The 27071-nt window shown below is 40.1% G+C and overlaps 1 protein-coding gene across 2 annotated transcripts in view; it reads right to left on the bottom strand.

Annotated features, from left to right (window-relative positions):
- Positions 1–718: 718 nt before the first annotated feature.
- Positions 719–27071, bottom strand: part of ACYP2 (acylphosphatase 2) — a 185017-nt gene continuing 158664 nt past the window's right edge. For both annotated transcript variants that reach the window (XR_014314891.1, XM_082743628.1), the window contains one exon: positions 719–1134. Coding sequence is in view for 1 of the 2 variants with exons in the window: in XM_082743628.1 (XP_082599754.1) it covers positions 1020–1134 (115 nt within the window). In the remaining variant the exon portion in view is untranslated. The remainder of the gene's footprint in view (positions 1135–27071) is intronic.

A 27071-nucleotide genomic window follows, 5' to 3' on the forward strand; every position in this document is an offset into this window, starting at 1 on the left:
GGGTGTATGAAATTGTGCAAGGCCCGACAAGATGCAGCACAGCAAGTGAGACCAAGCGTGCAGGTATGCAGGGAAGTCCATGCCCATTTCAATCCTACTAGTTGTGCTGTTTCACTTCCTTTAGGTACTTCATGTAAAATGTTGTTTTCATGAAGGATTCCAGTGTTAGAAAAATTGGGAAATCCTTGAAGGATATATGCATGTATTGACCTAAACATTTGAAACTCCCCAGCATTTGGAGTTAAAGATCTTCCTCTTTCAAGAGTGTAATTCTATGGTATAGAAATGAACCTTCCCCTTAAACTATTCTGTTGCTTAATTAATTACCATTTACAGATGAAAAATCCCCAAATGATAGGTCAAGGTTAGGGGACAGGATGATTTATTTAGACTCTCAGTTCCCTTTCTGGTTAATAGGACATTCATTGTAGATAGCTGTTGACACAAATCATGCTGCTGGTTATACTGTAATTGTGGGGTCTTATCTGTTTCATCACTCACCTGCTTACTATACAGAACCATATAGTTCATAGGAAGCGTTAAGCAGCTCCAACCTCAACCAGGATTTTAAAAATTAATTCTTTATTGATAGGACTTTATGGTTATACTAATCATCACACATTTATATCTAATGACTGGGTCTTTATTTTAAACAAATGACTCAACTTCAATAATAAAATATTACGCAGAAGGTTTTAGAATTCATTTCAGACAAATAATCCTTAAATGGTTAGCTTTATTTTAAGCCTAGCCAAATAACATGTTTGCTAGAACATTCATTAGACTTAACGATTCCATTAGCAAGTTTAAATATGCATATTAAATGTTTTGTAATGCGAAGTTTTTACTTTTTAAAAACATAGTTGAGTAAAACTTCGTGTCATTTTTAGTAACACATTCTGTTGTACCTTTCAGAACAGAAAGTTCCTTTTTGAACTCACTCTATTAATATTCTAATACAGACTTAAGAATACCTAATGTTGTGCATTATAAGCATTACAATTTTTATTTCTCTTCTATTAGTATCGAATACTAAAATCTGAGTAGTCAAGCTTAGTAATGAATTTTTCATTAGAAAAGTTCGTGCGGTCAATGCGAGAGCTAGGACTTCCAACTTTGCACAGCCAGGACATCCTACCAAAACAAAACAAAACAAAAATTAGCATATAATGTGTTATCAGGACATCCTATAAAAAATAAATATTAGCATATATCATGTATATGGACTACATGAAATAATCCTGCCCCAGGTCCCAATGGGAGTTTACTATAACTTTTACATCTAATGTGAAATAAAATTGTTACGTTGTATACATCATGTATGTGTCAGAGGAACAGAGAGTTTAATACATAATTAAATTTGAACAAAGAAAAACTAATAGCAAATTAAGCACAGTTAACTGATGATTTCATACTGGAGTTATTTCCCCCTTCTGAAAACATCCAAAGCCATTATAACCTAGCTCTTAAATGTAAAAGGATTATATTTTTACAAAGAGATTATATTTTTACAATTCTAAAGTGTAATAAAAACAATTCATCATTGTTTTTTCTCATTATCCAGCACATAGTAGATGACACACACATACACACACAATTTGTGCAGGCTGAAAGAAAAAAATGAAAAAATAAGTGTAAAGAAAGTGATTTTCCACAAACATTAAAATGAAATTAGATGAACATTTTTTTATCTGTTCAAAAACCTTACTACATATATTACCAAAATGACATTAAAAAGGGACAAGCTAAATGCTATGAAACTATTTTTCTGCTTCTGTAGTGCAGTGGTTTTTATTTTTATTTATTTATTTTTATTTTTTTTTAAAGATTTTATTTATTTATTTGACAGACAGAGATCACAAGCAGGCAGAGAGGCAGGCAGAGAGAGAGAGGAGGAAGCAAGCTCCCTGCCGAGCAGAGAGCCCGATGCGGGACTCGATCCCAAGACCCCGAGATCATGACCTGAGCCGAAGGCAGCGGCTTAACCCACTGAGCCACCCAGGCGCCCCTGCAGTGGTTTTTATTAGCAAAATATGTATGTCTAATTTGTGCCTTATCTGAGATGCTTCCTATACCATTCAGGCTTATTTTAATATTGTTGACATTTCAGATATTACTGCTAAAGATTTTTCCAGACTTTTTTTTTTTTAAGATTTTATTTATTTGACACACAGAGAGAGATCACAAGCAGGCAGAAAGGCAGGCAGAGAAAGAGAGAGAGGGAAGCAGGCTCCCCACCAAGCAGAGAGCCTAATGCGGGGCTCGATCCCAGGATCCTGAGATCATGACCTAAGCCAAAGGCAGAGGCTTTAACCCACTGAGCCACCCAGGCGCCCCCTTTCCAGACTTTCTACCTATAAACAATTAGTTGGGATGACCGATGAAGTGAGATGACAGGTAAACTTATGAGACAGTTTTATACAAGTGGTGGCTTTTACCCAGCTGTTGCTGTAGAAATAGTCAACCAGTTTGCTCCTGTCCCCCAAGTTCTTTCAAGTTGCGAAGTCAGAGCCATACATTGCTGTGTGATATCATAAGTAACAATCTCATGTAACCTTGATTTAAAAATATTTTGTGTCGGATTATCTGAAAATTACTCTTACTCAGGCTAGAGGATTCCAATGACTCAAATTGCCATTGTACTATTTATTTAACCCTTTCTTTGGCTCTTGGGACAGTTTTGTGGTAAGCCAATTTTTTTTTTGTTTTTCCTTCTAAGAAGCTAAGCTAAGTAACACATCTTACTTTATTCAACTCTGTTAAAATCTTAAAACTTGAAATTGCATGTGTCGAACAAGAAAATTCAGTTGCATGAAAAGGAGCCAAGGGCTTCCATTTTAATGGTCCTATCTCCTTGAAATCTTGTCTGAAACCAGAAATAATAAAAATATATTGAGCACATTTTGCTCAGCATTAAGTTCTTTATATAGACTCTTAACTCGGATTGACACATTAACCCTGTATGTTATAGTCCATAGAGAGCAGAACAGTTCTGTATTTTGCTCAGGGTAGTAACAGTGTCTTGGGGGGGGTGAAAAATGGTCAGATTCTGGATGTATTTTGAAGGTATAGTCAATAGATTTGCTGGCAGACTGGACATGGTGTGAGGAAAAGAGAAGACTGAAGGATGACACCAGAGTTACTGGTGAAAAACTACTTGGTTGATGTGATTCATGGAAATGGAGAGACTGTGAGAAGAGCAGGTTGGGGGTGGGGAGATCAGAAGTTCAGTTTTGGAATGCTGACTGAGCTAGTTAACTAGCAGATACCTACATGAGACGTTGTACAGCAGTTGGATCTTTGGCTGGAGAAGATAAGGTTGGAATTTGTCTGCAGGTAGCCAGTACTGAAAGGCATAAAACTGGATGGCATCGCCAAGAAAATGAATATAGAAAAGGAAAGAGTTCTGAGGCGTGTGCTTTACGTTAGGGGACCACAAAGTTCAGAGCCCAGGAAGCAAAGGAAGAACCCGCAAAGAAAAGCAGCAGCATCTAGAAAAGCTACAAGGGCATCCTGTGCCAGGAGTCAAAAGCAGTCCTCCAGGAACAGGGAGGGATCCACAGGGTCCATGCTGCTGGCAGGTCAAGTAAGGTGAGGACGGACTAAGAATTAAACGTGGCAGCAACACACTGGTCACTGATGATCTCACTAAGAACAGTGTTGGTGGGTGGAAGCTGTGTTTAAATGGGCTCAAGAGAGAATTAGAGGAGAGCAACTGTAACCAGTGAATCAGTACTAATGGCTCCCTGCGTTGCAATGACTAATCCATCTAGGATGATAACTCCATGTATTTAGCCAGTTGAGAGTCTGACTACCTGCTTGTAGCTGGGTCTTCAACATCATTAAGAACTTTATCAACCAGAAGTATGGTCAAGAAGAAATCTATGTCACTGGTAGGGGCAGAATGGTTGTGCTGTTCGGGGATTCAGCTCTGTTTACAATGTGTATTTGTATCTGATGGAGGGCCACTTTTTACCATGTTTCCAAGCCTGGTACCCCAGTTGCTAGGAACCATCTCCCTGACCTACCTACTTACCTGGGAGTGTTCTGGTCACCTGTCATGTTGCAAGCCCTAAGGTACAAGCCCTAAAACTTGAATTGTGTGCTGCTCCTGCAGTCAGCCCTTTACAGGTATGGCTCTGGTCTGAAGATGGCAGATCTAGGAGTTCTAGCTAAAGTGCTTTAATTTTACCTCCTTGTTTCATGAAGAGTATTAGTTAAGGACCTCATAATCAAACTGTACCTGTTAATTCATTTTGATTCAATAAATATTTAAGTAGCACTGTATGCAAAGCATATCCCTGATACTGGAATGCATACACAGATATCTAAAAGGAGGTTTTTTTCCTTCAGTAACTCACAATCTAATGGAAGAGTTTGGAGAAAGATAAAAATAACTGTGATTCAGAATGTAATGAGCAATGGGATTTTAATATAAAGGGAAAGGAACTGGATGGGGTTAATTTCTAGACAAGGTGGTACTCAGGGACAGCTTTGTGATAGCAGTGGCATTGAAGCTAAATTTTAAATATTAGAGAAATTTCAAAATCTTAGAATAGGAATTTTAAAACAAAGACTGTAACAAGAGATGAAGAAGGACACTGTATCACTCTTCAAGGGTCTGTCCAAGGATAGGATCTAACAATTGTAAATATCTATGCCCATAACATGGGAGCAACCAATTACATAAAAAAACTGTTAATCAAGATAGAGTCATATTAATAAGAATACATTAATAGTAGGAGATCTTAACATGCCACTCTCAGTAATATATCATCCAAGCAGAAAATCAATAAACAAGAGCATTGAATGACACATTGGACCAGAAGGAACTCATAGATATATACAGAACATTCCACCCTAAAACAACAGAATACTCATTCTTTTTTTTTTTTTAAAGATTTTATTTATTTATTTGACAGAGAGAGATCACAAGTAGACGGAGAGGCAGGCAGAGAGAGAGAGAGAGAGAGGGAAGCAGGCTCCCTGCCGAGCAGAGAGCCCGATGCGGGACTCAATCCCAGGACCCTGAAATCATGACCTGAGCCGAAGACAGTGGCTTAACCCACTGAGCCACCCAGGCGCCCAACAGAATACTCATTCTTCTCAAGTGCACATGGAATTTTCTCCTGAAGAGACTACATCCTGGGTCACAAGTCAGGTCTCAACTGATACCAAAAGATAGAGATTATTCCTTGCACATTGTATTCTCAGAACACAATGCTTTGAAACTGGAACTCAATCACAAGAAAAGGTTTGGAAGAAATTCATACACTTGGAAGCTAAAGACCATCCTGCTCAAGAATGTTTGGGTCAACCAGGAAATCAAAGAAGAACTTAAACAATTCATGGAAACCAATGAGAATGAAAACACATCAGTTCAAAACCTATGGGATACAGCAAAGGCGGTCCTAAGGGGGAAATATGTAGCCATCGAAGCCTCACTCAAAAAAATAGAAAAATCCCAAATATACAAACTCTCCTTACACTTTAAAGAACTGGAGAATCAACAGCAAATTAAGCCTAAGTCCTGCACGAGGAGAGAAATAATTAAGATTAGAACAGAGATCAATGAGTTAGAAGCCAGAAATATAGCAGAACACATCAATGAAACCAGAAGATGATTCTTTGAAAGAATTAATAAGATCAATAAACCACTGGCCAGACTTATCCAAAAGAAAGAAAAGACCCCAAATAATAAAATTATAAATGAAAGGGGTGAGATCACGACTAATTCCAAGGAAATAAAAACAATCATCAGAAATCATCAAGAGCTCTATGCCAATAAGTTAAACAACCTAGAAGAAATGGATGCATTTATGGAAACCTATAAACTTCCAAGACTGAAAGAGGAAGAAACTGACAACCTGAATAGACCAATAACCAGTAACAAGATTGAACCAGTAATCAAAAACCTCCCAAAAAACAAGAGTCCAGGACCTGGCGGATTCCCTGGGAAATTCTACCAAACATTCTAAGAAAATAATAGCTTCAGGAGAATAGATATTTCAAAAATAGAAACAGAAGAAAAACTTCCAGACTCTTTCTATGAGGCCAGCATTACCTTGATCCCAAAACCAGGCAAAAAGGAGAATTTCAGATCAATATCCCTGATGAATACAGATGCCAAGATTCTCAACAAGATACTAGCTAACAGGATCCAACAGTCCATTGAAAAGATTATCCATCACTACCAGGTGCAATTTATCCCTGGGATGCAAAGGTGGTTCAACATTTACAAATCAATGTAACAGAACAAATTAATAAGGGAAGAACCACATGATCCTCTCAATTGATGCAGAAAAGGCATTTGACAAAATATAGCATCCTTTCCTAATTAAAACCTTCAGAGTATAGGGATAGAGGGAATATTCCTCAACTTCATAAAATCTACCTATGAAGAATCTATAGTGAAGATCATTCTCAATGAGGAAAAGCTGAGAGCCTTTCCCTTAAGATCAGAAACATGACAAGAATGTCCAGTCTTGCCACTATTGTTCAACATAGTACTAGAAGTCCTAGCAACAGCAATCAGACAACAAAAAGAAATAAAAGGTATTCATATTAGCAAAGAAGAAGTCAATCTCTCTCTCTTCACAGATGACATAATTTATGTGGAAAACCCAAAAGACTCCATCTCCAAATTACTAGAATTCCCACACATTCCTACAGTAATGTGGCAGGATACAAAATCAATGCACAGAAATCAGTTGCTTTCTTATACACTAATAATGAAACTGCAGAAAGAGAAATTAGGGAATTGATTCCATTTATGATAGCACCAAAAACCAGAAGGTACCTTGGAATAAACCTAACCAAAGAGATGAAGGATCTACACTCTAGGAATTGCAGAATACTCAGGCAAGAAACTGACGCCAAATTGACACATGCAAGAAGACACAAAAAGATGGATCAGAAGAATAAACATTGTTAAAATGTCTATGCTGCCCAGAGCAATCTGTACTTTGAATGCCATCATGATCAAAATACCAGCAGCATTTTTCAAAGTGCTGGAACAAACAACCCTATAATTCGTATGGAACCAAAAAGGACCCCGAATCGCCAAGGAAATGCTGAAAAAGAAAAACAAGACGGGGGGCATCACGTTGCCTGAAAAGCTATATTACAAAGCTGTGATCACCAAGACAGCATGGTACTGGCACAAAAACAGACACATAGACCAATGGAACAGAGTAGAGAGCCCAGATATGGACTCTAAACTCTATGGTCAAATAATCTTCGACAAAGCAGGAAAAAATATCCAATGGAAAAAAGATGGTCTCTTCAACAAATGGTGTTGGGAAAATTGGACAGCCACATGCAGAAGAATGAAACTGAACCATTTGTTTACACCATACACAAAGATAAACTCAAAATGGATGAAAGACTTCAATATGAGACAGGAATCCTTCAAAATCCTAGAAGAGAACATAGGCAGTAACCTCTTTGACATTGACCATAGCAACTTCTTTCAAGACATGTCTCCAAAGTCAAGGGAAACAAAAGTGAAAATGAACTCTTCCGACTTCATCAAGATTAAAAGCTTCTGCACAGCAAAGGAAATAGTCAACAAAACAAAGAGGCAACCCACCAAAAGGGAGAAGATATTTGTAAATGACACTACAGACAAAGGGCCAATATCCAAGATCTATAAAGGACTTCTCAAGTTCAACACCCAAAGAACAAATAAGTCAAAAAATGGGCAGAAAACATAAACAGATACTTCTCAGAAAAAGATATACAAATGACTAACACACATGAAAAACTGTTCATCATCATTAGGCATCGGTGAAATTCAAATCAAAACCACATTAAGATACCACCTTATACCAGTTAAAATGGCAAAAATTGACAAGGCAAGAAACAACAAATGTTGGGGAGGATGTGGAGAAAAGGGAACCCTCTTACACTGTTGGTGGGAATGGAAGTTTGTGTAGCCACTTTGGAAAACAGTGTGGAGGTTCCTCCAAAAAATAAAAATAGAGCTACCATGTGACCTGGCAATTGCACTACTGGATATTTACCCCAAAGATACAGATGTAGTGAAAAGAAGGGCCGTATATACCCCTACGTTCATATCAGCATATTCTGGAATATGCAGAGATGGAAAAAGCAGAGATGTCCTTCAACAGAGGAATGGATAAACAAGATGCAATCCGTATGTACAGTGGAATATTACTCAGTCATCAGAAAGGATGAATACCTGACTTTTGTATCAACATGGATGGGACTGGAGGAGATTATGCTGAGTGAAATAACTCAAACAGAGAGAGTCAATTATCATATGGTCTCACTTATATGTGTAACATAAGGAATAGCACAGAGGACATTAGGAGAAGGAAGGGAAAAATGGGGGGTGGGAATCAGAGGGGAAGATGAACTATGAGAGACTATGGACTCAGGGAAACAACTGACGGTTTTAGAGGGTCGGGTAGGGGATGGATTGGCCTAGTGATGAGTATTAAGGAGGGTACATATTGCATGGAGCACTGGGTGTTATATGTAAACAATGAATCTTAGAACACTACATCAAAAACTAATGACGTACTGTATGGTGACTAACATAATAAAAAGAAATGTTAAACACACAGATTATGCAACAAATGAATATGTTACTTTTAAAGCATTTTTTCATTTTGTATTAAGTCACAATTTATTTATAGTAAAATTCAATCTTTGTATGCAAAAAATACAATTTTTTTGTATACAAAAAAATCAATATATAGCCATCTAATAAAAGAATGGTCAAAGAACAAACAAATGAAAAGGAAAGAAATATAAAGGGCCAATAAATATGTGCAAATATTCTCTCTTACTCATAATTTTAAAAATACAAATCAAGCAAGAAGGAGATACCATCTGTTACTTAGCGAATGGCAAATATTTGAAAATTGGATATCCAATAGTGACAGTTAAGGTGTGAGAAAAGAGGCACTTTTCTGGATTGTTGATAGGAATACAAATTTGTACAGCCTTTCGAAAGGGCAATTTGCTACTCCCTATCAAACTTTTTAATTAAATGTCCATGACTTACAGACTTGCTGTCATAGAGAGGGGAGCCTGGGATACAGACTCTGAGATGGCCACTAGCTTGTAGAGATGCTCTCAGGTTCAAGAACTGTGGGAGGCAAGGGCAATAGACAGAATTGGACTGAGGGAGAGGCTGGGTGAGATGCAGTTTCATTGAAGACCTCAGCCAACACATGAGGAATTCTGAAGCAGGGAAGACCCTTCACTGTTGTCCCAATTTACAGTGAGAGGGCAGGGTCTTAATATCCACCCCATCTCCCGCTCCCACCATGAGCCAGTCATTAAAGAAGAGCTGCCCAGAGAAGGAGTTGTGACAGTATGGTGACTTCGTTCCACCGAGGCAACTCCTGAAGTGGGCTGATGGCTGAGGGCCACCTTCCACCAGCACTCCCAGTATCTGGAGAATAAGTCCTTCAGTTTTGAAAGGGAGGCTGAGTGGCTCATCTCAGCGCTACTGCACACATTCTCACAAGTGGGCAGAGGGAATGAATTGAAGATGCAAGACAAGAGGTAATTGGTTGGACAAGGCTCCAGGGCAGGTTGGAAGAAACAGGATCGTTAAGTAGGCTCATTAGGTTTAGAGAAGAGGCCACATCTTCTCTGTACATAAGAGGAGTCAAGAAAATGAGAGCAACTTGGATATGAAGAGATATTGGCATAAGACAGCCTCCATTTCTTAGTAAAGTAAGAGATTAAAGTTGAGGTTTAGGGTTGAGGAATTAGAGTGAAAAGGTGTAAATAATTGCTATGGAAGTTCTTGCTGAAGAGCAGGGAGAGCCCCTGAGGGTGACCAGATGGCCAGGAGCAGTGTACATGCTGCCTGCATTGCAGGACATCTGTCCTACAAGCATAGTGGGACCAGTGGGGCCAAGGATCAGTGCTTGCTTGGGCCAAAGACTTCTCCACAGGGACATCCCATCTTAGAGGCAGAGTTAACAATTCAGCAGATGTTTCCTAGAGTGAAAAATGGAAGGCAGGACTCCCCATCCCCCAATCTAGAATGGACTTCTCTTAAGCCAGAGGCAGAGCTGTGGTCTTAGGTTTACTAGAGAGAGGTCAATAAACCATTTTATGGGGAAGCCTCTAATTTTGATATCTTTGTATCTCTTCTCTTGGTCTGGGCAAATCTTCAGGGAAGGTGTGTCTAACATCCCACCTAGAATCCATCAATTTGGCTGTGTATGTTTTGGGAAGAAGGGTAAAGCCTCAATATTCACTGTGTAACTTTCACTGAATACCTGTTTTCAGCTGTTCCTAGAAGACCCTCTCTAGAGCATGAAACTCTGGCTTCCACCTAGGTGGGCAGGGAAGCAACTTCATAGTGTAGGAGGTAGAATAACTTATTAACAAATTTAAATCCTTGTATAATTGACCCCACTTTTCTGCTCCCGTCCAGTGGCCTGAGTCTTGGGGGGTTTCCACTGTGTTGAAAGGGCCATATCTCTGCTCCTCCCACTGGACCCTTCCCACTCAAGTCACTAGCTGGTCTGATTTCTGAAGTTTTGTTGCCTTGTTTTTCAAAGTTTTGTAGCTTTCTCTCCCATTTTTCATTCCTGTGGGTGTTTAAACCTTTAAAAAAAATCAATTTTACTCATACTTAAGTGGGGTTTAGGTGGGAGCAGAAGTAAATGCATATGTTCCAAATGTAACATCTTGAATTGAAAATATGACTTTATTCTTTATATTTCAATCTTTAATCCATCTGGAATTATATGATTGCATGGTATAAAAAAGAGGCCTTAATTTTGAATGCTTAGCCATTTTCCCGAGAGCAACTATAATCATAGATTAAATCTGTGTCTGTGCCTGAATATTTTTCTAGACATTCTATTTAAATCCATTGATGCCTTTGGTTAATCCCTAAACCAGCATTAAACCATCTTAATTCTTATAGCCTTAGAATATATATTAATGCTCAGCAGTCCAGTCCCTACACTTCCCCACCCCTTAACTTAATAATTCTAATTGTCCTTGTTTATCTAGAGGTCTACTAGATTTTAGCATACTTTTGTCTAATCCCTTCAAATCCCCTTTTAAATCTTAAAGATTTTATTTATTTATTTATTTGAGAGAGAGAGACAGCACAAGCAGGGGAAATGGCAGGGAGAGGGGGAACAGACTCCCCGCAGAGCAGGGGAAGCCTGATATGGGATTTGATCTTGACTTGAGCCCAAGGCAGTGGCTTAACCTGCTGAGCCACCTAGGTGCCCCTCCTTTAAGTCTTAAAGTAATTCAGAAAGAAGTGGCATTCTAACATTTAATCTTGTCATCAAGAGTAACAATTTTCCCTGCTTTTGTTCAAGTCTTTATGTTCCTCATAAAAATTTTACAGTTTACTTGATTAAAGTCCTATTTCCTGATAATACTTAAATATGTTTTATTTTTCTTGCTATTTTGAACAAGATGCTTTTTTTTTTTAAGATTTTATTTATTTATTTGACAGAGATCACAAGCAGGCAGAGCAGCAGGCAGAGAGAGAGGAAGAAGCAGGCTCCCTGCTGAGCAGAGAGCCAGATGCGGGGCTTGATCCGAGGACCCTGGAATCATGACTTGAGCCGAAGGCAGCGGCTTAACCCACTGAGCCACCCAGGCGCCCCTGAACAAGATGCTTTTTAATTGTCATGTTTTTAAACTAGAATATAGGGAAAATAGTGATGTCTTCATTGTAATCAGATGCCTTACTCAAGTTCATTAGTAGAATAGTTTTCTTTTGGGGTTCGTAGGTAAGCCACCCTATGTAGTTCTCCAGAATTTGTTCTGTTCATCCATTTTTATCACCTTGGTTGGATAATTTCAAACTCTTTACTATAGACTATCAAGCCACATTCTAGCTATTTCCATACCTTCAAGAGAATTGCCTTAGTCTGCAAAGAAAAAATCATAAACACTGTTCACTCAGGGACAGGGCCATACGTGGCTCTGGCTCCAGCATATTTTACCTATTAGGTTAGTAGACTGAACAAATACTGATGGATGGTTGGAAGGATGAGTGAATGACATTTGCTTGAGCGACACTGAAGTCTCATATTTCTGCTGTAAATCTCAGTCTGCTTTGTGTGTATATATCTTTCAGGTATTTCTATTTAAGAAATATGATCCACTGATAAGGCTTTAAAAAAAAAAACCAAAATAAGACAGTCCAACTAATAAAAATGGAAGGATAAGATGTTAAGTGGAAACTCTACAGGAGTCATGTTACTTGATAGTCATGTTCTCCCTTCAATCTAATATATTTTAAATGCTGTACATAGAGTTTTTGCAAATGAAACTAATTTCTATAAAGTTTTTTTTTACCTAAATCATGTTGTCCTTAACAATAAAATAATAATAGCCACCTGGGTGGCTCAGTGGGTTAAGCCTCTGCCTTCGGCTCAAGTCATGATCCCAGGGTCTTCGGATCGAGCCCCACATCGGGCTCTCTGCTCAGCAGGGAGCCTGCTTCCTCCTCTCTCTCTCTGCCTGCTTCCCTGCCTACTTGTGATCTCTCTGTCTGTCAAATAAATAAATAAAATCTTAAAAACAACAACAAAAAAACCAATAAAGTAATAATAGAAGAGAAAATTTCATTATGGATGCATCTTTTACATGTTTGATGAGGATTGTACATAGCTATAAGAATTTCTGTGTGGAATGGCAAAAGACAAGAATCTTGCATGTAGTTAAGTATTCTCTAGGCCATCTTTGTGCAAAAGAAAATGAATAAAACATGGTGCTGATGAATGTAAGATGACCAAGGAAAAATCTAGTCATTTAATAAATTAACTGTGTTGTGTTTTTCCATTCCTGCTCAGGCAGGCACCAACTATGGGTCCCCTCAGGGTTTCCAGGGCACTCTGACTCTTCGGTGCAGATGGCACACATATTCTATCAAGTATAGTAAACGCCACACATTTATGGCCTCAGCAGCCAGCAAAGAGGCCAGCTGTGGCCTTCTAAAATGCACTCAGGTTTCTACCCTCCCAGAGACCCTTTGCTGACTGCCCCTATCTAAAAAGGACCCTGCCCCCAACTATGATGTGTATCATGGGAATGATCACATTCTGTAATTGCTATGTCTATGTAATTCTTGATGTGTTCACTATATGCCTCTTCCACATTAGAATGCAAATTCTAAGAAGGCAGGGTATGAGTCTGACTCACTGTTGCCTCCCCAACATCTCGCATGGTGCCTGATGACAGTGGGCAGTCAATAAATACGGTATGTACTGAATGAATCCCTTAGTCCTCTGCCTACCTCCTTCCAGTCTAGAGATTCCATGCGTGAGAAAGGGGGGCATTTCTCAGGTGTTCTACAGTCCATACACAGAAGGGAGCCCTGGGCACGACCTTTTAACTCTGACTTTATCTCACATGAAACAAAACACTCCCATTTTTAACACGCTTTGAAAGGTAAACAGAGTTGCTCTTATTACAGAAAAATGATAAAAATTAATGGCAGGGGGCACCTGGGTGGTTCAGTGGGTTGGGCCTCTGCCTTCGGCTCAGGTCATGATCCCAGGGTCCTGGGATCAAGCCCCACATCAGGCTCTCTGCGTTGCAGGGAGCCTGCTTCCTCCTCTCTCTCTGCCTGCTTCTCTGCCTACTTGTGATCTCTGTCAGATAAAAAAAAAATTCATGGGGCGCCTGGGTGGCTCAGTGGGTTAGGCCGCTGCCTTCGGCTCAGGTCATGATCTCAGGGTCCTGGGATCGAGTCCCGCATCGGGCTCTCTGCTCGGCAGGGAGCCTGCTTCCCTCTCTCTCTCTCTCTGCCTGCCTCTCCGACTACTTGTGATTTCTCTCTGTCAAATAAATAAGTAGAATCTTTAAAAAAAAAAAAAAAAATTCATGGCAGTCCCTATGAAATAACACGAGTAATGACTATATTCATCCTCTTAGAGGAAGCTGAAGGTCTGTGGGTCTGACCTAATAACCTGCATGTAAGCACATGAACCACGATTATTTGTGGAATCTGTTCCCCTATTTTTGCCAGCCTCAGAATTCTTACGATTTTAAGTTTACTCATTACATAAGAAAGCATGGTGACAGACTTCACCCAGAGTGCTGAGTGACTATTAGAACACCCCCGGAGGTCCAAGTCCATCCCGTAAACCCAGTCACACAACCTACCACCATTTAAGTTCAGGGCACAGCTGGTTGTATATCCTCAGATGTACAAAATTAGACATTATTCTTAGTATTCTTAGTATTCCAAAGATGTGCAAACGCCTACTGTCGTAGTTGTAGTCAGGCTTTTTAAACTTTTTAAAAAGAATCCCTTCCAACATAATCTTTCCTGAAAGCTTGATGCTTGTAGAAGTAAGTGCTTCTCTGAAGCAAGGGAATGGTTGGAGGTGAGGTGCAGAAATTCCCCCTCAGGCCTCCATTTCCCAGCTCTACCTGGAGCACTTCTGGGGAAACCCAGGGGCTCTGAAGAGCCCAGTGTAAAAATTGCCCTATTAACGGATCACTGACAAGGATATAGGGAGTGCAATGTATGGAGAATCCATTGTAAGTATAAGTGAAAATCAACATAGGACGGTCTCTTCTATTACTCAAGTCATTTAGTATTTCCTACAAAATGTAGTAAGCTCCTGGCATGATAAGAAAAATTCCATTTAACTAATATCCTTCTTGATACAAAGAGGTGGAATTAAAGCACTAGAAAGCCAACACTATTAATAATTCATACCGGTTCTATTTCCTGGGTCTGAAGTGGGGCAGAATAATCCTTTCGGATATCTTTGCGGCACTGGTGTAAAATGTAGACCATAGCAAGAAAGCAGACAGTAAGAAGAGACAGCTAATGAATTAAAAGCAAACGTGGTGCATGCTGGAACATATTGAGTTGCCTGCCCATTTTAAGCTTTTAAAATAGCATTAATAATGGAAGGAAAGTACATAATATTTTTGCTATTCTCCTTTCTTAAGCATGTTTCTTACTCATTACGTGTGGACAATTAATAGCATAGACTTGTTCATTATTGATACAAGCTTTTTAAATGGTATTTTACTATATGGTTGACCCTTGAAGAACATGAATTTGAATTGCACAGGTTCACTTGTATGAGGGTTTCATATAGCACAGTACTGTAAATGTATTTTAACAAAATTTCTAGCTTATTTTAAGAGTAGTGTGTATAGTCGGGGCACCTGGGTGGCTCAGTCAGTTAAGTGCTTGCCTTCAGCTTAGGTCATGATATTGGGGTCCTGGAATTGAGCATGCTTGGGGAATCCCTGCTCAGCAGGGGAGTCTGCTTCTCCCTCTCCCTCGACCCCTCCCCTAGCTCATGCTCTCTCTCACACTCTCTCCCTCTCTCTCAAAATGTTAAAAAATATATAGTATATAATCTGACATACATAATATGTGTTAATCAACTCTTCCTGTAATCAATAAGTCTTCCTTCTGTCAATAGTGGGGATTAGCAGTTAAGTTTTTGGGGATCCCAAAGTCATACGTGGATTTCGAATGTTGTGGTATTGGCAACCCTAACCCCACCCCCAGCATTGTTTAAATATCAACTGTAATGTCTAAAATTTCTCTCATCTGTAGCCCATAAGCAGAGAAGTGTTCAGTGATTATCAAGGGAATCCCAGCACTTCCATAATTAACCGGAACCCAGATTACTCCTCTTTAAAATAAGGGTACCCCCCACCTTACTGAGTTCCTGAATGAATTAAAGAGAATGTATAGAAATTGCCCGGTGCAGCATGTGACACACAATAAGCTCTTAAATACAGTTGCTACGGTATACTTGTTCTCCGTCTTTGCCAAGGATGGCAGAGAGCCTCTTAAGCAAGCTATGATGGTCTGTGATGGTCAGAGTTCTGTACTTCTAGTGCAGTTCCACGAGGAAAACCTACCGGCGTTACTGCTCTGCTGCAGGGGGAAAGGGCGTGTCATTCCACCTCCCCAGCGGGGAGAGTCTGGAAGAGCTGCCCAGGCTTCTCAAAACCAGACATTGGGATCAAAGGCCTGGGAGCAGAAGAGGCAGAAGAAATGAGGGCATGACTGAAGCCTCTGGTTTCTCTGTCATACCAGAAAGACAAGAGAGAGTGGCATAGTGGTCCTGGAGGAGGACTTGGGGATCAATTCTGCTGGAGTGCGAATCAGCTACCACCTCCCCACTGGTCATGTGGGGCAAGTTTCGTCAAGTCTCAGTGTCCCCATTTGTAAAATGGAGAGTATGTTGCCTGCCTCTGAGTTGTTACTGAAGATGAAATGAGGTCATCTGCAAAGTGTTTCAGACAGTATGCAGAACCTAGTAAACCCTCCATTTTTAGCTATTGTATCAGGGGGCTGTAGCAGGTGATGAAAACCATCTTCACTCTTTCAGAAGGGAATTTGGTCCTTACAAAATCACGAGGAGGGCTGGAAGAACATACTTAGATCAGGCCTGTTGGAGCAACTCTGTAGAATTGGTTGCTAAAGAGTAAAATGTTAAAACTGAGATTCTCCTGCAAATATAAAATGACTTGTGTCAAATATTTCTATTCAATGCATTCATTAATGACAGAACATCTGCCAGGTTCTATCTGGTTCAAAAGAGAATTGAGAGACACATACACATGTAGACATATGTGTGTATATCAATACATACAATTAGGGATGCTGAACTCATCTGGCTGAGAGGGCGGAACCTGGTTGAAATTGACAGGACTGCCCAACAGCCGTAACATGAGCATCTTCGAGGAGCCGTGTTAAAGTAAAAACAAGTAGATGAAATTCATTTTGACATTTTTTTAGTTCATTATATCCAAATTATTGTTTCAATGTATGATCCATACAAACAATGAATAAAGCAAGCTATTTTACATACTTTTTATATTGAGGTTTTGAATTCTGGCGTGTATTTTACACTTAAAACATATCTCAATTCAAACTTGCCACACTGTGAGTGCTCAATAACCACATATGCCTAGGGGCCCTCATATTAGGTAGTTTTAGAGCAATTCAAAAAAATGTTTGGGACTACCTTTTCTTAGGTGCAAATTCAATTCTCTATCTACCAGAAAAAAAGTAATTTGCTTTGCTATGAACAAGTGTATTTGCATTTCTTTAGTTGGCTACAAGTAAATTTCTACCTTAGAGTTGTAAAATAGCCTTGTTAGTAGAAAATTAAAGGTGCACATCTGTATAGAATCAGAAAATTCCTGAAAGCCACCTGTAGAGAATACCCAGAAACTCCCTGAAAGATACTCCCTAATCTTCTTTGCTAAACTTGGACAATTGTTTTGTGTGACAAGCCCATGGGGAAACTGCTGGGGATCAGGAGGCTGGCACCCAAATCACAGCACTAATGACACTGCTACCCTCACTGCGCTCCGGGCATTGGGAAGTCCACCAGGATTGCTCCAGAGCCCCGTACTATCTGCAGGCTCCTCATACTGCTAAGTGCATGACTCAGATACGCCAGCCGCTTCGCTTTCCACCTAGATCAGTTTCAAATTCAGCTGTCACATGAGGACCTCTGACAGATGAAACTTCCATCTCCTTTGAGGCTTTAGCTGCAAGGGAGTGAGGAAAGCAGGTTTCCTGCCTCTCCTCTGCAGTCAAGGAAAGGAACCAGAGGGAATGTCGAACCGTGATTGAGCAAGGCAATGTACCCTGTCCACCACTGCTGTTATTCAGTGAACTAGAACTGGATGAACTTCTACACTAAGGGATATAGAGATGAGTTTTTTTGTTTTGTTTTGTTTTTTTTTTTTTTTTTTTTTTTTTTTTTTTTTTAAAGATTTTATTTATTTATTTGACAGACAGAGATCGTAAGTAGGCAGAGAGGCAGGCAGAGAGAGAGAGGAGGAAGCAGGCTCCCTGCTGAGCAGAGAGCCCGATGCGGGGCTCGATCCTAGGACCCTGGGATCATGACCTGAGCCGAAGGCAGCGGCTTAACCACTGAGCCACCCAGGCACCCCTGTTTTGTTTTGTTTTTTAACTAATCTGTAAGACAGCAACCCTGCTGTGGGCTCTCTCAGATCTGGAGTTCCTCTCTGCACTAGAACGGAATTCCAAGGAAGACCAACTTTGAAGAGGCAAGTGGAAAAGGAGAGGTGGGCAGAGGACAGGTGGAAGGAATGACCGGCAAACAGGGAGATAGCCACCAAGTATGGCGTTAACACCCAGGCCACAGAATATTTTAAGAAGGACAGAGAAGTCAACTTCCAGATGCTGCTGAGACCTAAATAAAATCGGAGCTGCAAAATGCTTTGGGGACCTTGGCAGGATCAGCCTCAGTGACGTGGTGGGGTGGAAGCCAGATTAAAATGGTTTCAGGAATGGGGGACGTGAAGCAACGCAGACAGAGAGAACAGATCAATCTTCTGAGCTGTCTGATGCTGAGGGAGAGGAGAGACACAGAGGAGCTTTATACATCTTTAAGGTTCTCTTCTTGGCAAGCAAGCCTGCCTCGATTCTGAATTCAATGCCTTCCAATATTTATGAGCGCTTTGTCTCAGAAGAACAATATTTGAGGAGGATTGTTTTAATAACACACAGTCTAGGGCGTTTCCTATTCAAGATATGTTAAAATCTACTCCTACGTGAAGCCAAATGAAAAGTGAGTTGGCCAGACTCCCCTGTGTTTTCATCCCCTCACCCTGACCTCTCCACCTCCCCCCCCCCCAAAATGCTCACAAGCTAACTGAGTGGGGTGATGCCATTAGCTGATAGAGGGCTACAAGACAGTTTAGACAAACTGTGACCCAGCCAGAGCAGAGGTCATTATTTTATACTTTTTTTTTAAGCCTTGTTCCTGGCCCTAGTTTATGTTCCCACCCTTGTTTTTTTGTCCTCTTTCACTTTTATTTATTTTATTTTTTAAATTTTATTTGACAGATCCCAAGTAGGCAGAGAGAGAGAGATGTGGAAGCAGGGTTCCTGCTGAGCAGAGAGCCCGATGCAGGGCCTGATCCTAGGACCCTAGGACCCTAGGATCATGATCTGAGCCGAAGGCAGCAGTTTTATCCCACTGAGCCACCCAGTAAAAGACGTCCTCTTTTACTTCTAAATGTACGCACTCTCAGGGTGCATACATTTAAACCCACTGGGTGGCTCAGTGAGTTAAGCCTTTGCCTTCGGCTCAGGTCATGATCTCAGGGTCCTGGGATCCAGTCCTTGGATCAGGCTCTCTGCTCAGCAGGGAGACTGCTTCCCCTCTCTCTCTGCCTGCCTCTTTGCCTACTTGTGATCTCTATCTGTCAAATAAATAAAATCTTTAAAAAAAAATAAATGTATGCACTCTCATTATAGTTTTATATTTTCTGGCAAATCACTTTAAATCATGTGGGAACAAAGTAAGGTATAAAAACAAAACGGAGAGGTTTTTCTTTTTCCCTTGCTGATACTGTTTCTTTCTTTTTTTTTTTTTTTTTAATAAACATATATTTTTATCCCCAGGGGTACAGGTCTGTGAATCACCAGGTTTACACACTTCACAGCACTCACCAAAGCACATATCCTCCCCAATGTCCATAATCCCACCCCCTTCTCCCAAACCCCCTCCCCCCCAGACAAACCATAAGTGACTCTTAATCTTTCATTTTTTTTTAAGGAAATTATTGGAAAGGAGGGTAGAGATTTATTTATGAAGTTTTTCTTTACCATCGACTTTATTAGATACTTTTCCATTAAAGCAAGGCAGGTAACGTTCTGAGGTCCTAAAGATACGAATCTTTAGGGCAGTGGTCTCTGTTGCTGGCTGCCAGTCTGCTGATGGCTCTGAACTTGGGGATTAAGAACCCTCATCCCTGGCCCTGAGGCAAGGGCAGCTTGGAGCTGGGGGGCTCCCATTAACAGAGTGGGGCTGGCCAGGGCAGAGACCTTGAGTGTGGTGCTGCGTGAGAGCTCCCACACAGTGCTCTCCCAGAGTCGCTGTGGAGGAGTATAGGCTCTCCCCGTCCAGGCCAGCACCCGTGGAGTGGAGGATGTGTGTGTGCAGGCTTTAAAGACAATTTATGAAGCATCTCCCTGACAGTCACTGAAAACAATTTGTGCAGAATTCAATCTCATGAATAGTTCGAAGGAGAAAGGAGAGGCAGGCAATAGCACAGGAGCCACCGGAAAAACAAGAAATTTGACAGGTGGAAAATGTGAAACAAACATGTTCATGGAAAGAAGACTGCCAGGGTTTCTTTTAAGAGCATCCCCTGTGACAGAGCTTATCGCACTACATGTTGTTAACCCTAAAGATGGGGACCTCCGAAATGCCTTTAAATATTCACTAAGGAGTCAAAATAGCGAAACTTTTCTTTCTTTCTTTTTTTTTTTTATTAATTTATTTGACAGAGAGAAAGATCACAAGGCAGAGAGAGAGGAGGAAGCAGGCTCCCGCTGAGCAAAGAGCCCGATGTGGGGCCCGATCCCAGGACACTGAGATCATGACCTGAGCCGAAGGCAGCGGCTCAATCCACTGAGCCACCCAGGCGCCCCGCGAAACTTTTCTTTATTGGGATGTTTTATAATTAGGGAAAAGGCTTATCTTCTGAACCTACCAGGGTTAAAAAAAAAATCTTTTTAGATTCTTATTTTCCCCTAGAAAAGTATTTATTCTTTAAATCTGCGTGACTCCGTTCATATAGCTCATGATAGGATATAAGAACATCACTGAAGTGCATCAGTTCATAAGCGGCCACCCACGAGTGGTACTTGGGTATGACATTCTGAGTATTTTTCAGCACTAATGTATTCAATGCTCATAAATTTCAATCTGTTATAAGAGATTCAGAAAGCAGCCGTTTCCCCTCAAAAGGTTTTCCTTTTTGTATTCATAAAAATATATGCCAGTTCATTTCCTCCTTTTACAAAAATAAAGAGCAAAACAGAAGGTGAAGGAGAAAAATACATATCCTCTTAACATTAATGATTTTTTTTGCAGATAGTCAAAAACACTCATTGCTAAATCCCAATGAATCCTTTGGCCTAAAATTTAAAACCTAAAATTGCATATATTGTTGTCACCTTAATAACAAAAAAACTTATATAGTGTGTGCTTGCTAAATGACTTTAAACAGTTACAATTTTCATAAAGGAATCTGATGATTCTTAGGCAACTTGAATATAGTGATGATGTCCTTTTATTGGTCTATCGAGTGAGCTGAAAAGGGCAAAGAAGAACAGACTACAGGCTGTGGGGGGAAGGGAGAAGATGTAATGGAAGATCCTGAGTGACAGGTAATGATCCCTCCCTGTAGTAAAATTCTTCCTCATTTTACTATTGCATTCTAAGATGTGCTCTATTTCTCTGACATCATTAATAAAATGATCAAAGAATGTCTAGTCACTAGGATAAAAATGCCATTTAATTAATGATATCTCCCTCTTCTGAATTGAAAGCTTCTTACAGAGTAGATGGCTGTCATATTTCGTTTTCCAGATGACTTTTAGATGACGCTGCTCAAACTGGGCATATAACCCCAAACTCACCAGTGTGATACGCTTGCATTTAAGGAGAATTGAAAGTATGAGGTATCCAAAGTTACAAGCACAAAGCTGAAGTCAGTAGATTCGTCCTACTGTGGAAGGAAATGGCCTCCCCGACACTGGGTCTGGCAATCATCCAGATGAGGACTAATGTTTGGAGCCTCTTCTAATTAGACACTCTTTCTTGCTACAGTGAAACTTGGATCAAAGAAAGAACGAAATTAGCTAGCAGCTTCCTCTAGAATCCTATTAGGTATCATTACCTTGGTGGAGACGCCCACAGTCTTCGGTGGTCTAGGAAATTGATCCTAAAAGCTTTCTCTGAAATGATCCGGTTTAGATGCACAAATAAATGCTAACCAAATTCACAGATCGACTTATAAGACAGAAGACCCTGTATTGATTTATACCAGGTGCTGTATTTGTCAAATATATCATCTGTTTGTGCAAGAATTTCCCACCTGAGGAAGTGTGCTGAAATGGAATTACATTAGATTGTTTTCTCCAGTCTAGGCATATTTTGGTTTAGAGAATCTATATGGGCAGTCCTTCTTCCCAAGAAAACATTGAAGAAGTGATGATATAGATCCCCTTTTTACAAACTTCATCACCTAATGCTTTTCAGTCAACACAGCATTGCCTCAGACAGGTTAATGAGGCTATCATTTTCTTTACGCTTGCTTTGTTCCTGTCCTGAGCACATTCTTTGGTCACCTGGATTACACTGAAACTTAGACTTGGTAGACACTCATTGTCCTCTCCACCGCATTCTGTCTGACAGAAGCCAGTCACCAAGGTTGACCCATATGGATTCAGGGGCAGAGGAGTGGCAAAGAATTTGTGAGCTTGTTTAAAATTACCCTTGTAACTCTGTAGAGCTGAAGAATTATAGGCGAACATACCCTTTATTTATTTACTCATTCATTCAATAAATACGTGTTGAGCTTTTACCATAAACTAACTTAACCTAGCCTTCTTAAAGGGTTCAAGATACCCTAGCCCGAAACAATTCCTATTTGGACATGACATGCATCAGGAAGAATGTACTTTATTTCAGGCCTGTCATATGAAAGCATGCACGCCAGCACAAAATATCAGATGATGACAATCATCCATTGGGAGGGGAATATAGTCTCAGCGCATAAATGCATTTTTATTAGAACTCATTCAAAATAACCTGAGAAAAAGGCAGTATAAATCTTCATTAGATACAAATATATTCTAGAAAATGTATTTGGTGAACAAATTTGTGTAAAAGCAAATCTTTTCTACTAACTTTACACGTTTAGTGATGAATATATAAGAAAGTTTTCCTTGACTTCCCAAATATTCCAAATTGCTTAGTATGTGAAAGGAGGGCTGTTCTCTGATAGACCAAAGGTAAAATATGGAATACACAGGCGAAGGTATTGGGTAGGAACAGATTCAGCTGTGGGGCACAGTGATACTGGCTTGAACAAGGGAGGTCTTCACTTCTCCATCATGGCAGGAAGCCTGGACGCAGGTAGTCTAGGACTGATGTGACAGCTCAGGGACCCTCAGACACATTTTCAACTTACCACTCAGCTAGCACTGGAATGTTGTCCTCATCTTCCTTACCCAAGACAGACACTAGAGCTCCAACCATTGTGTTTGTCTTCTAGGCCGCAGAATGGAGGAAAGGTAAACAAAGGGGCCAGGAATGTGTGTCTTACAGTATAGTTTTAAAATATGGTACAATAAGTGAGTATTTCCCAGAGGTGGCTACAAAGTACTTCCAATTACGTTTTATTGGCTAGAACACACTATACAAGAGACTGAGAAATGTAAGCCACGTTGACTTTATCCTGAGTGGCCATAGGCCCAGTAGAAGTTACTAGCATTACAGCAAAAGAAGGGGAAGATGGTTCCTGGAGGGCAGCAAGCAGTCTCAGCCACAGCATGGAAATCAAGTGCTCTGTGTTGCACGTGTGAAGCGTGAGATGCCTCTTAGACACTCAAGTAAACAATAGTATATACGAGTCTGGAATTTAGGGGAAAGACTGAACCCAGGGTTAACAACTGGGAACTTGTTGGCCTACATATGATGTTAATATCATTAATATCATTAACATCATATGTAGGCCAACAAGTTCCCCGTTGGGAATGGTTTGGATGGCAACACATGAGGAATGAATGGAGACAGGGAAGAGAAGTGGTGAGCCAGAATGGCCACCCCCAGAAGAGGCTAAGAGGATGTGGTGAGAGAGAGGAGAGGAAAACCAGGAGACTCTGGTATCCTAGAAGCCAGGGGAAGAAAGGAGCTAAGGAAGACCAGAGTCTCCACAGTCTCACAGGCTTCGGGGAGTTTAAGTAACACAAGGCCTAAGAACTGATGACTGACTTCAACAAGGAGATCAAGGAGACCAGATGTGCCCAGTTACAGTGTAGAGGTGGATGGCAAGGCATGCTGGAAGGAGCTGTAGGGGAGTTAGGAGAGGGAGGAAGTACAAACCAACACTATCTACAGCTTTCTCCAGGAGATGTGCCGTAAAGGACAGTAGCTGGAGAGGAATATGGGATCTAGAGAAAACCTTTAAAAACATGACTGTATATAATAGAACATATTTACTTATGGAAGTGAACTAACAGAAAAGCAAAAAGTGATGATGTGGAAGAAAATTGCAGTAGAAAACCAGGGTCCAGTATATAAGTGCAGAGATGAGAAGAGTGTAAAGAAAGGGTAGACAAAGAGCTTAGACAAGAGAAGAATGTAAGAGTTACTGAGAGAAATCAAGGGAAAATACATGGTGAGTGGATTCTGGCAGTGGAATCAAAGAGCAAATACTCAAAAGACAAAGAGGAGTCACCTCCACGGCCACCTGGGATTCACTGGTGGTGGCTGCCTGGGTCTCTGTGGTGAGCAGACTGGGAGAAGCCTTATCCACCTCAGCGGGGGACACTGCAGTGATTGATGATGTGCTCCCCAATGTTCTGACCTAAAATGCTTAGGAGCCTACTTTTGAAAGTCTGTTTCTTTTATTTTGTTAAATAATCATGATGCCCTACATGAGGCTCAAACTTATGACCCCAAGATCAAGAGCGACATGCTCCACCGACTGAGCCAACCAGGTACCCACTAGTAGCCTACGTACTGTTGTAACTTTCCCACTTAATAATATGAAGACAATTTGCTTTTATGTCAATGGATCAATCTAATCTCTAAATCATCTTTTTAAACATCCCTCAAATCTTGCATTTTATGGATGGACCACTTTGTACATACATCCTATTGTTGAAAATCCAAGTTGTTTCAGTTTCAAAAATAAATATTTACTCGTCAAACTCCTTCTACTAGATTACACAGACCTTGTGATCTGGAAGACACTGTGAAGTGGTGGTTTAAAAGGATGGACTGTTGAGCCAGAGCCTGATTTAGTCCTCTGGGATCCAAATAACTACTATCTTAGTTCCTAGCTGTGCAGTCTTGAAGTCACCTATCTGTGCCTAAGTGTTTTCATCTGTAGAATGGGGTTAATGATATTTCTATTGTATAGAAGTGACATAAAGACGAAAGGATGTAATATTTACAAAGCACTAAGCACCATGCTTATAGCATGGAAAGCATGCAATAAAGGCTAACTTGTGTAATTGAAGGACATTCATGTCTATCCACTTCTATCCTCAGCATCCAGCCCAGGGGCTGACAAGGAGAAGACATTCAATAAGCCTACTGAATGAGTAATTTGTATACAGGATCTTAAGTAACAATATTAAAAATTACATTCCTAGTAGCAGAGACAGGACTAAATTGTAGAATCCTGAGCCAAGATATACAAAGTTAACAGAGGGTTTACATATAAGAATTACTTGGATCATTTTTTTCTTTTTATTTATTTTCATTCATCTATTAGGACAAAACCTAAAATATACATCATTAATTTAAAAACACCACTGTGAAAAATGTAATGTTTTCAAATCCGTGGTGGTGCTATTGTTTCACAGTCCTGTTGTCTTAAGTATGTGAATGCTTGTTAGAAATAATCATATTTTTATTCCTAAGCTATTGATTAAAACAACAATATGTGTTTGTTTTGGCAGCACATATACTAAAACTGGAATGGTACAGAGAAGATTAGCATGGCACCTGAGCAAGGACAACACGTAAATTCATGAAGTATTCCATGTTCTTAAAACTCTGACAGTGTAGGTCTAGAGGGTACATACCTCAATACTATAAATGCCATCTATGAAAAACCCACAGCAAATAAAATTCAATAAGGAAAAACTGAGACCTTTCCCCCTAAGGTCAGGAACATGGTGGGGATGTTTACTCTTACCATTGCTGTTTTCAACATAGGACTAGAAGTCCTTGCCTTAGCAATCAGACAACAAAAAGAAATAAAAGGCATCTGAATCGGCAAAGAAGAAGTCAAACTCTCACTCTTTGCAGATGACATGATACTCTATGTGGAAAACCCAAAAGACTCCACACCAAAATTGCTATAACTGATACAGGAATTCACCGAAGTGGCAGGATATAAAATCAATGCACAGAAATCAGTGTCATCTCTGTACACCAACAACGAGACAGAATAAAGAGAAATTAAGGAGCTGCCCATTTACAGTGGCATCAAAAACCATAGGATACCTAGGAATAAACCGAACCAGAGGCAAAAGATCATATTCAGAAAACTATAGAACACTCATAAAAGAAATTGAGGAAATTGAGGAAGACACAAAGAAATGGGAAAAGGTTTCATGCTCATGGATTGGAAGAACAAATATTCTTTTTTTTTTTAAGATTTATTTATTTATTAAGATTTTATTTATTTATTTGTCAGAGAGAGAGAGAAAGAAAGAGAGTGCACAAGCAGGCAGAGTGGCAGGCAGAGGCGGAGAGAGAAGCAGTCTCCCTGCCGAGCAAGGAGCCTGATGCAGGATTCGATCCCAGGACCCTGGGATCATGCCCTGAGCCAAAGGCAGCAGCTTAAATGACTGGGCCACCCAGGTGTCCCAAGATTGGAAAAACAAGTACTCTTTTTTTTTTTGAAAAACAAATATTAAAACATCTATGCTACTTAGAGCAATCTACATATTCAATGCAATCCCTATCAAAATACCATCAACTTTTTTCACAGAACTGGAACAAATAATCCTAAAATTTGTATGGAACCAGAAAAGACCCCAAATAGCCAAAGGAATGTTGAAAAAGAAAACCAAAACAGGTAGCATCACAATTCCGGATTTCGAACTCTATTACTAAGCTGTAATCATTAAGACAGCAGGGTACTGGCACAAACACAGACACCTAGATCAATGGAACACAACAGAGAACCCAGAAGTGGACTCTCGACTCTATGGTCAACTATCTTTGACCAAGGCGGAAAGAGTATCTAATGGAAAAAAGATAGTCTCTTCAACAAATGGTGTTGGGAAAACTGGACAGCCATAACATGCAGAAGAAAGAAAGTGGGCCATTTCCTTACACCATATAGAAAAATAGACTCAAAATGGATGCAAGAACTAAACGTGAGACAGGAATCCATCGAAATCCTACAGGAGAATACAGGCAGCAACCTATTCGACCTTGGCCACAGCAACTTCCTGCTAGATATAATCTCATCTCCAAAGGCAAGGGAAACAAAGGTAAAAATTAACTATTGGGAATTCATCAAGATAAAAAGCT

This window comes from Mustela nivalis (assembly GCF_964662115.1).
Source record: "Mustela nivalis genome assembly, chromosome: 8".
NCBI lineage: Eukaryota > Metazoa > Chordata > Mammalia > Carnivora > Mustelidae > Mustela > Mustela nivalis.